The 11,765-nt window shown below is 28.8% G+C and overlaps 2 protein-coding genes across 2 annotated transcripts in view; both read right to left on the bottom strand.

Moving 5' to 3' along the window:
• Positions 1-11,765, bottom strand: part of LOC139771121 (uncharacterized) — a 42,373-nt gene that overhangs the window by 27,541 nt on the left and 3,067 nt on the right. The window contains exons 3-9 of the mRNA XM_071703644.1: positions 9,827-9,946; positions 8,575-9,303; positions 7,566-7,667; positions 7,093-7,194; positions 6,533-6,760; positions 6,194-6,295; positions 5,721-5,822 (exon numbers count right to left, since the gene is read on the bottom strand). Coding sequence (XP_071559745.1) covers positions 5,721-5,822; positions 6,194-6,295; positions 6,533-6,760; positions 7,093-7,194; positions 7,566-7,667; positions 8,575-9,303; positions 9,827-9,946 — 1,485 coding nt within the window. The remainder of the gene's footprint in view (positions 1-5,720; positions 5,823-6,193; positions 6,296-6,532; positions 6,761-7,092; positions 7,195-7,565; positions 7,668-8,574; positions 9,304-9,826; positions 9,947-11,765) is intronic.
• LOC139770993 (uncharacterized) lies at positions 2-5,225 on the bottom strand. Its single transcript, XM_071703380.1, has 5 exons — positions 4,692-5,225; positions 3,230-3,331; positions 2,670-2,897; positions 2,248-2,429; positions 2-959 (listed from the first exon to the last, which is right to left on the bottom strand). Exons 1-5 carry the CDS (start codon positions 4,863-4,865, stop codon positions 917-919), a joined length of 729 nt encoding a protein of 242 aa, XP_071559481.1. The 5' UTR covers positions 4,866-5,225; the 3' UTR covers positions 2-916.

Below are 11,765 nucleotides of genomic sequence, written 5' to 3'. Positions count from 1 at the left end.
ATTATTTTTATTTTTTTTTATTTTATTCGATTTTGTAGAGGTTTGGGTACGTTCCTCGTAAAAAAAAAACGCCTTGTAAACCCCATGGGGATATACAATAAAATATACATACATGCAGTAAATACTAAGAAAAAATAAGAATCGGTAAGAAATTGTGATAATACTTTTTGAGAAGACAAATGGTTCTTTTCGAAGAAATTATTAAAATACATTACAACAAATTTTGAATGTTTTGGATCATTGTCATCTTAAAAAAAATCCATTTAGTGGTCAAATTTTTATTTGCAAAATATAAAACATTCACGTAGCCTTCGGCAGTAGAAATACCCGTATTAAGCGATGCAATGGTCCCATTCCTTCTCCATGAAAGCAACCCCATATTTACGCCACCATGTTTTACAGTCGGAACTTGGTAACGTTAATTAAATCTATTGCCAGAAGGACGTTGAATATATCGTATTCCATTTTCCATTGTCTCAAACAGATACTTGGATTCATCGCTCCAGATAATCCTAGCTTCTCCATTCGTTGTCAGTCCAATGTTTCTGTGTTAAATGTGCCATTGCAAATTCAAATTTTGCTTTCTTTTCTTTTTTTTTAATTAACTTTTGACGGGCTTCTGACCGATTGTCCTTCAAATATACTAGCATCCTAATAATATTAATTGATAGATTTTTGTCATGGAAACTCGAAAATTTGGCTCAGATATTGGTAGCGGTGCATCAGCGGTTTTGTTTGAAAAGACGAACAATTTCGCGGTCCTCATGCATAGTCGTAATTTTTGATCGGCCGCTGGATCGTAACTTTACATGGTTTTTTATCTTAAAATTCCTTAATACATGTTGTACGACTGATTTTAAAGTCTTACATGCGGCGGCAATGTCTTTCACTGTAGTGCCGTTTGCTCGCATAGAAATCATTCTTCTTCAGCTTTCTTTTCGCGTTCTTTGAAGGTTTTGCTACAAAATTTCAATATAACGGAGATGTATCTTTAGTACTAAGACATGGCAATGACAGATATCAAAATTAATTTAAAATGTATATTATATACATATATTCGAATAACAGGAAAAATAAGAAAAATTAAAGCAAAAAAGTTAAAATTGTTTTATATCTTTCCGGAACTATTGTCTATTTAATATAATTCCTTTAATATAATCCGGGACGGGGCGAGATATCTCGAAACATGTAAGTTTTATATAAAAATTATTTCAAATAAAAATAAATATAAATTACTAATATAGTCGTACAGTAGTGTGTGTATATTATATATGTGTGTGTGTATATACATATATAATACAGTATCGTGCAAAAGTTTGCGTAATTTTGATTTTTTGGACTTAACTTGGTTTTACTAATCTGCCATCTGATTGATCTTATTTTTGGATATTTAAAAGAAATACTAAAAGAAATAAAAATAACTAATTTTGAAATAAAAAAATTTGTTTTAATTTTAAGCTTACCATTGACTTACTTCTCCATAAAATCTCTAAACAAAAATTCAATCATTTATCCCAGCGTAATTTCAAAATATCTTCTAATTCGGTATAGACGTCCAAGTTACTGAATTAATTTTTTATTTGTGACAAAATGTTTTTCCGACAGCTGTTTCTTCGACTTACCACGAAAGTGGAAATTGAAGAATGCGAAATCAGAAAAATAATGGAAATTATGCTTTCGGACATAAAGAATTAAATTCTTGCTTGTTGATTTTATACAAAAAATGAAACAACACTAACAAATACGTTCTCGACGTCTCTTTCATAATCCTGACCTTTAATCTTTAAATTTTTACTTATTTAGGAAGTCAAAACAATTTTGTCAGGAAAATATTTTATTTCAAATCAAGAAATGATAAATGGAGCACAAAATTGACTGAACAAACTAGACGTTTGTGTATGTAAAACACATTTTAAAATTAATGTCATATCAGGATAAATACTTGAATCTATTAGATTTCTATGGAAAAATAGGTTTATAATAAATTTTACTACATATATATATATATATATATATATATATTATATATACATACATACATACAATACATATGTGTAATTGAAAAATAAAAATAAAATTTTCACTTATTTAATTCACAGGTATCTTACTTTTGGAATTTTTCTTGGATTTAAATATCAATGTTATTTTTTTTAGTATTTATTTTTATTTTAATTAATAAAGATTAGAGTCTTTGTTCATTTTATTTAATCTATTTTAATTTAATCGTCAATGTTTTGGAGATATTACCTAGGCATAGGGTGCACTTTCTGATGACGAGCGAGTTGCGTTTGATAACCGAACCTTTTTTTGCAGATAGAGCATTCATATTTACGGATGCCCTCGTGCTTCAACAGATGCTCATTCAAGGACGATTTACTTTTGTACACATTCGGACATTTCGGGCACTTGAATTTGCTCTCTAAGTGACTCTGCAACATAAACAACAAAACGCTTTAATATAACTTTTAGTTTTTGTTCTGCGTTTGTCAAAACAGCTAAACTTAATGTACTATGTAAAAAATATCACATAGAGTTTTTCGATATTTTAATTAACAAGTTATTTATACAAACTTTGGAAATAAATTCCTAAAAATTCGAGATTTTTATATATAGGTAATACATACAATTATTTTTTAAATATATTTAAAATATACAGCAATTTTTCGTACAATTATATGAGCGCGCAACTTGTGTTTAGATTTCATTTTCTTGTGACATATATCGCAGACATAATCATGTAAATGCACTGTTTTGTGATGTTTTTCCAAGGCTTCTTTACTCGATAAGTGATATCGGCAAATCTCACATGCCAAACTGTTGCTTTTATGCCTACGCATGTGTACACGCATCCTCACGTGCGAGTGAAAAATCTTACCGCAAGTGTCGCAAGGAATGTTCTATAATTGTAAAAGAGAACAACATTCAAGAGAAGCGAGAAACATTAATAGAGATTTGTTATAATTGTAATAAAGATCATACACAATCATGCAGCAAAACATATAATAAATTTATAACAGAGTTAAGCTTATAATAAGAACATATCTACATGTACCTTATTCATTATAATAATACTTATTATATAAATTGGAATGTAATGTTAATATTAAAACTCAATACTGGTTTATGTGTTAATTAAATAAAATTACGATACGAAGAAATCCTGGAAATGTGTAACAAAACTTATTTTATTAACTATTAAATATATTTTTGGTTACATATATAATTATACCTTTTTTATGCCCTCGTGCTTCAACAGATGCTCATTCAGATTCAGTTTCCTTTTGTACACATTCGGACATTTCGGGCACTTGAATTTGCTCTCTAAGTGACTCTGCAACATAAGCAACAAAACTCTTTAATATAACTTTCAGTTTTTGTTCTGCGTTTGTCAAAACAGCTAAACTTAATGTACTATGTAAAAAAGATCACATAGAGTTCTTCGATATTTTAATTAACAAGTTATTAATAACTTGTTAATGCATGATTGTGTATGATCTCTATTACAATTATAACAAATTTCTATTAATGTTTCTCGCTTCTTTTGAATGTTGTTCTCTTTTACAATTATAGAACATTCCTTGCGACACTTGCGGTAAGATTTTTCACTCGCACGTGAAGATGCGTGTACACATGCAGAGGCATAAAAGCAATAGTGTGGCATGTGAGATTTGCCGACGTCACTTATAGAGTAAAAAAGCCTCGGAGGAACATCACAAAATAGTGCACGTACATGATTATGTATGCACTATGATTATGTATATAAATGTCACAAGAAACTGAAATGTAAAAGAAATTTGAGCCGTCAAATGGTTGTAAAAATAATTGCGGTATATTTTAAATATATTTAAAAAATAAATTTATATATTTTTTTTTATTATATAATAAATTTTACTATATATATATGTATATAAACATACATACAATACATATGTGTAGTTGAAAAATAAAAGTAAAATTTTCACTTATTTAATTCAAATGTACGTATGGTACTTTTGGAATTTTTCTTGGATTTGAATCATATCAATATTATTTTTTTGATTATTTATTTTTATTTTATTTAATAAAGATTAGTCTTTGTTCGTTTTATTTAATCTATTTTAATTTAATCGTCAATGTTTTAAAGATATTACCTAGGCACAAGGTGCACCATCTCATGAGAAGTGAGCTGCGATCGCTGACCGAACCTTTTTTTGCAGATAGAGCATTCATATTTACGGATGCCCTCGTGCTTCGACAGAAGATGCTTATTCAAGTACTGTTTACTTTTGTACACATTCGGACATTTCGGGCACTTAAATTTGCTCTCTAAGTGACTCTGCAACATAAGCAACAAAACGCTTTAACCCTTTGTGACTCATGTTATCAAAAATAAAAAAATTTTTTTTTACAGATTTACAACAGATAAATTCATGATTTAGAATTTTGATGGACACTTTGCCGGTTTGTAACAGTATTGTTACCAGGAGTTACAAAGGGTTAATATAACTTTTAGTTTTTGTTCTGCGTTTGTCAAAACAGTTAAACTTAATGTACTATATAAAGAAGATCACATAGAGTTTTTCGATATTTCAATTAACAAGTTATTTACACAAACTTTGGAAATAATTCCTAAAAATTCGAGATTTTTATATATAGATAATACATACAATTATTTTTTAAATATACTTAAAATATACAGCAATTTTTCTTACAATTATATGAGTGCGCAACTTCCGTTTAGATTTTAGTTTTTTGTGACATATATCGCAGACATAATCATGTAAATGCACGGTTTTGTGATGTTTTTCCAAGGCTTCTTTACTCGATAAGTGATATCGGCAAATCTCACATGTGAAATTTTTATGCCTGCGCATGTGTACACGCATCCTCACGTGCGAGTGAAAAATCTTACCGCAAGTGTCGCAAGGAACGTTCTATAGTTGTAAAAGAGATCAACAGTCAAGAGAAGCGAGAGATATTAATAGAGATTTGTTATAATTGTAATAGAGATCATACACAATCATGCAGCAAAACATATAATAAATTTATAACAGAGTTAAGCTTATAATAAGAACATATCTACATGTACCTTATTCATTATAATAATACTTATTATATAAATTGGAATGTAATGTTAATATTAAAACTCAATACAGGTTTATGTGTTAATTAAATAAAATTACGATATGAAGAAATCCTGGAAATGTGTAACCAAACTTATTTTATTAACTATTAAATATATTTTTGGTTACATATATAATTATACCTTTTTTATGCTCTCGTGTTTCAACAGATGCTCATTCAGAGTCTGTTTCCCTTTGTACACATTCGGACATTTCGGGCACTTGAATTTGCTCTCTAAGTGACTCTGCAACATAAGCAACAAAACGCTTTAATATAACTTTTAGTTTTTGTTCTGCGTTTGTCAAAACAGCTAAACTTAATGTACTATGTAAAAAAGATCACATAAAGTTTTTCGATATTTTAATTAACAAGTTATTTATACAAACTTTGGAAATAAATTCCTAAAAATTCCAGATCTTTATAGGTAATACATACATTTATTTTTTAAATATAAATTAAAATATATAATATAAATTGGAATGTAATGTTAATATTAAAATTCAATACTGGTTTATGTGTTATTTAAATAAAATTACGATATGAAGAAATCCTGGGAATGTGTAACAAAACTTATTTTATTAACTATTAAATATATTTTTGGTTACATATAATTATACCTTTTTTATGTCGTCGTGCTTCAACAGATGCTCATTCAAGTTACGTTTATGTTTGTACACATTTGGACATTTCGGGCACTTGAATTTGCTCTCTAAGTGACTCTGCAACATAAGCAACAAAACGCTTTAATATAACTTTCAGTTTTTGTTCTGCGTTTGTCAAAACAGCTAAACTTAATGTACTATGTAAAAAATATCACATAGAGTTTTTCGATATTTTAATTAACAAGTTATTTATACAAACTTTGGAAATAAATTCCTAAAAATTCCAGATCTTTATAGGTAATACATACATTTATTTTTTAAATATAAATTGGAATATATAATATAAATTGGAATGTAATGTTAATATTAAAATTCAATACTGGTTTATGTGTTAATTAAAATTACGATATGAAGAAATCCTGAAAATATGTAACCAAACTTATTTTATTAACTATTAAATATATTTTTGGTTACATATATAATTATACCTTTTTTATGCCCTCGTGCTTCAACAGATGCTCATTCAAGTTATGTTTACTTTTGTACACATTCGGACATTTCGGGCACTTGAATTTGCTCTCTAAGTGACTCTGCAACATAAACAACAAAACGCTTTATATAACTTTTAGTTTTTGTTCTGCGTTTGTCAAAACAGCTAAACTTAATGTACTATATGTAAAAAAGATCACATAGAGTTTTTCGATATTTTAATTAACAAGTCATTTATACGAACTTTGGAAATAAATTCCTAAAAATTCCAGATTTTTATAGGTAATACATACATTTATTTTTTAAATATATTTAAAATATACAGCAATTTTTCTTACAATTATATGAGTGCGCAACTTCCGTTTAGATTTTAGTTTCTTGTGACATATATCGCAGACATAATCATGTAAATGCACTGTTTTGTTATGTTTTTCCAAGGCTTCTTTACTCGATAAGTGATATCGGCAAATCTCACATGCCACACTGTTACTTTTATGCCTCTGCATGTGTACACGTAACCTCACGTGCGAGTGAAAAATCTTACCGCAAGTGTCGCAAGGAACGTTCTATAGTTGTAAAAGAGAACAACAGTCAAGAGAAGCGAGAAATATTAATAGAGATTTGTTATAATTGTAATAGAGATCATACACAATCATGCAGCAAAACATATAATAAATTTATAACAGAGTTAAGCTTATAATAAGAACATATCTACATGTACCTTATTCATTATAATAATACTTATTATATAAATTGGAATGTAATGTTAATATTAAAACTCAATACAGGTTTATGTGTTAATTAAATAAAATTACGATATGAAGAAATCCTGGAAATGTGTAATCAAACTTGTTTTATTAACTATTAAATATATTTTTGGTTACATATATAATTATACCTTTTTTATGCCCTCGTGCTTCAACAGATGCTCATTCAAGTTATGTTTATGTTTGTACACATTTGGACATTTCGGGCACTTGAATTTGCTCTCTAAGTGACTCTACAACATAAACAACAAAACGCTTTAATATAACTTTTTGTTTTTGTTCTGCGTTTGTCAAAACAGCTAAACTTAATGTACTATGTAAAAAAGATCACATAGAGTTTTTCGATATTTTAATTAACAAGTTATTTATACAAACTTTGGAAATAAATTCCTAAAAATTCCAGATCTTTATAGGTAATACATACATTTATTTTTTAAATATAAATTAAAATATATAATATAAATTGGAATGTAATGTTAATATTAAAATTCAATACTGGTTTATGTGTTAATTAAAATTACAATATGAAGAAATCCTGAAAATGTGTAACCAAACTTATTTTATTAACTATTAAATATATTTTTGGTTACATATATAATTATACCTTTTTTATGCCCTCGTGCTTCAACAGATGCTCATTCAAGTTATGTTTACTTTTGTACACATTCGGACATTTCGGGCACTTGAATTTGCTCTCTAAGTGACCCTGCAACATAAGCAACAAAACGCTTTAATATAACTTTCAGTTTTTGTTCTGCGTTTGTCAAAACAGCTAAACTTAATGTACTATGTAAAAAAGATCACATAGAGTTCTTCGATATTTTAATTAACAAGTTATTTATACAAACTTTGGAAATAAATTCCTAAAAATTCCAGATCTTTATAGGTAATACATACATTTATTTTTTAAATATAAATTGGAATGTAATGTTAATATTAAAATTCAATACTGGTTTGTGTTAATTAAAATTACGATATGAAGAAATCCTGAAAATATGTAACCAAACTTATTTTATTAAATATTGTATATATTTTGGTTACATATAATTATATCTTTTTTATGTATCAATTTATTATCAGATTACAATCTCACGTAATTATAATCTCGTATTCTTTCACTCAAAACTTTTAACTCTTTAATCAATTTCTTATAAAGACTTTAGGTGGGATGAAGATTGGTTCATCTCGAGAGATGACAACTACAGTCGACCGTCACATGTCACCGCTATGTATAATTATTAGACATCAAATTTTTTAATGCAGATTGGTGGAAAAGAGAGCAATTAATAACTAACAAGGAAACCCACGGAAGTGTCCCCCTCCGATTTTGATGAGTTTTTAGTATGTTGTTCTCTGATGAAAATAAGGGACACGTTTTCTATACGTTTTCTATACGTGCCCATACGCGTATTTAGGGGGTGAAACACCCCTTTGAAAAAGATCGGCTTTCCTCTTTTGAGCCGAATATCTCCGAAACTATAAAAGATAATAAAAAAACACACCATTGGATTGTTCGAAGGATACAATTCCAAATTTAAATCTGGCAGGCATTCCTCTTTAATAATAATGTTCGAATATTCTGTCGATTATTTCGTGCCCAAAGTTACTCTTACCTGCATCGGATTGTCTCCTTTATTCGTTTGATAGCTAGCGGGCTGTTTCTGTGTCTCTTGGTTCGAAGGATACAATTCCAAATTTAAATCTGGCAGGCATTCCTCTTTAATAATAATGTTCGAATATTCTGTCGAATATTCCGTGCCCAAAGTTACTCCTTCCTGCATCGGATCGTCTCCTTTATTCGTTTGATAGCTAGCGGGCTGTTCCTGTGTCTCTTGGTTCGAAGGATACATATCCAAATTTAAATCTGGCAGGCATTCCTTTTTATTAATAATGTTAGAATATTCTGTCGAATATTCGGTGCCCAAAGTTACTTTTTCCTGCGTCGGATCGTCTCCTTTATTCGTTTGATAACCAGCGGGCTGTTTCTGTGTCCCTTGGTTCGAAGGATACAATTCCAAATTTAAATCTGGCAGGCATTCCTCTTTAATAATAATGTTCGAATATTCTGTCGAATATTCCGTGCCCAAAGTTACTCCTTCCTGCATCGGATCGTCTCCTTTATTCGTTTGATAGCTAGCGGGCTGTTCCTGTGTCTCTTGGTTCGAAGGATACATATCCAAATTTAAATCTGGCAGGCATTCCTCTTTAATAATGATGTTCGAATATTCTGTCGAATATTCGGTGCCCAAAGTTACTCCTTCCTGCGTCGGATCGTCTCCTTCATTCGTTTGATAGTCAGCGGGCTGTTTCTGTATCTCTTGGCGTTGATTCTTCAAAGATTCCTAGTAGTAATAAAAATAAAATAACCGAGTTAATGCAAAATATACCCAAATGGACCTGAACGAAAAGATATCAGCTCGGGGATCTAGAAAGTGCAATCGAGGAAGAAAACATGATATATAAGAAGTTTCATTAAGGGTTTAAAAAATCGAATGTTTATGATACATAAAAGAGTCAAACCTATTAAAATATCATAAAAGACTAGACGAAGTTAAAACGCATCCCAAAAAGAAACTATTCTATTAAAAAATTTAAGACAAAATATCCGATTGCGGTATCGAGGAAGAAAACATGATATATAATATTAAATGCATGTATCAATAATTCAGTAACCAGTAGTAAGAATAATCTTATCACCGGTCCAAATTAATTAACTATATATGCATTTATTTCGCGTGGTGCAGACGATCGTGGCGCAAGCTCTCGGTTCTACAGAATTAGCATTTTTTTTTATTCACACACACTATTACAAATCTCAATATCTTATGAATGATCTGTGTTGCGAGATTAGCATATAATACTTACAATAAGCCACCATAATCTCTCCTGAATTACATGACAGCTGTCGTAAAAGTCACATACAAAATCTAATTTGTCGACACAACTCGCACAAATTTGTTGCGGCAGAGCATCGTCCTTGTGGATCTGAAATAATTTAATAATTTTAGCATGTCTGATGTCTCATGATGTTAGATGATTATTACTTCTATATTAAAAAAGTCAGTGAAATATTTAATTTATATTATTAGTATTTATTTATTAGTATTTGTTTATTAGTATTTATTTATTAGTATTTATTTATTAGTATTTATTTATTAGTATTTATTTATTAGTATTTATTTATTAGTAGTTTATTTATTAGTATTTATTTATTAGTATGTGAAGAATATGGCAGAGAGAAGAGATAAGAGACGAGTTGCGTACGTGCAAAGTAAACGTAACGACACAAAGTAAAATGTTATAAAGTATATAAAATAAATATTAATATTATATTATTCATATATAATTAGCCAATGGGTAATATGATAAAAAATATGGAAGAGAAATTTGCGAATTTTCGCACTGACTACCTTTTTAACTTTCTAGCCATATCTCATCAAATCGAAGCATATATGGAGGATGAAGATCGAAGTTAAATTCGAAATCTGCTGATTATGAGTTGACCATTTGACATAATTATGTCAAAGAAATCACATTTTATTCTTACAGATTTTAAAATAAACAACGTAAAATATAAAACACTTAATTTTTAATAAACTATCTTAATGCTAAAGTAATAAATTCTATTCTACCAAACTATCTAATATTTTTATACATAGAGAATTTATAAGAAGCGATTTATCTGAAAAAATATACATAAATTGTTTTTCTTTTTTTAATGAGACATGGCTCTGTGTCGGGTTCGATTACTCCATTTTTTTCACAAAAAGCTCTACCGTAAAATAGTAAAAAATTCTGTCATCCTAACAGTTTTCGAGAAACAGTTTGTGAACTGTATGCTCTATATACATATATATTTAGTTACGTATAATTCAATTCATTATATACGTAAATTAATTTTTACTTTCTCAACAAAGTATAATCAACAATAAATTACACATAAAATTATAGTTAAAACACCGATGTGTCACTTTAGGAAACTTAAATGTAGGATAAAATGAATCAAAAGTATTTGAAAAGTATCATACTTTTATTAAGGCAACAGTGGAATCATTAAACAAGTTTTTTATCGTGGAAATTAATTCTATGTAAATATACAAATGTGCGCGCGTGCGCGCGAGTGTGTGTATGTGCGTGTGTGTGTGTGTATGGAGTCACTTAACTTATCTCTATATGCAATTAACACACGGACGTGTCTTCAATGATCAAGGAAAGGAGTATTAACTTCTATTTATATATTATATATATATGTTACCTCCTAATTATATGTATAATATATACGTACAAAATAGCTCATATTGCTGATCACTTCGAAAACTATAGGAAAAAATTTTTTATAGTTAATTATAAATACCAACTCACATTTTATGAGTACTCTAATTATACAATAGTCCATAATCGTGCGATAAAAGGCACATTTCTCTTGATAATTCGTAAATATCTGCATTCTTGCTGCCGCCATTTATTCTACTTAAAAATAGCTCATAATACTAATATTAATTGCAATTATTTTGTCTTCCTAGATTACTTTATAACATCGAAGACTTGAATCAAGACACTTGCTATATTTCTTTCGCAGTTTCGTATTAGTGTGTATGTGTAAGTAAAATACACATTTTTATAAAATACATAATACTTTAAACGTCTATATGTAACGTTTTTTTATTTTTAATATAACAATTATTACAAAATGTACTCCAAAAGATATTGAAAATCGTTGAAAATTTTTCACATACGAATCTCACGTGTAAAGATTTATAGAAAATATCGCATCTCGTTACATTATCAATTTAGGAAGCCCTGT

This window comes from Temnothorax nylanderi, unplaced genomic scaffold (genome assembly GCF_030848795.1).
Source record: "Temnothorax nylanderi isolate EJ_2023f unplaced genomic scaffold, tnyl_v1.0 TNYL_tig0035_pilon, whole genome shotgun sequence".
In the NCBI taxonomy this organism is placed as follows: Eukaryota; Metazoa; Arthropoda; class Insecta; order Hymenoptera; family Formicidae; genus Temnothorax; species Temnothorax nylanderi.
The sequence above is the reverse complement of the archived record's forward strand: the minus strand, read 5'-3'. Positions and strand labels throughout refer to the sequence as shown.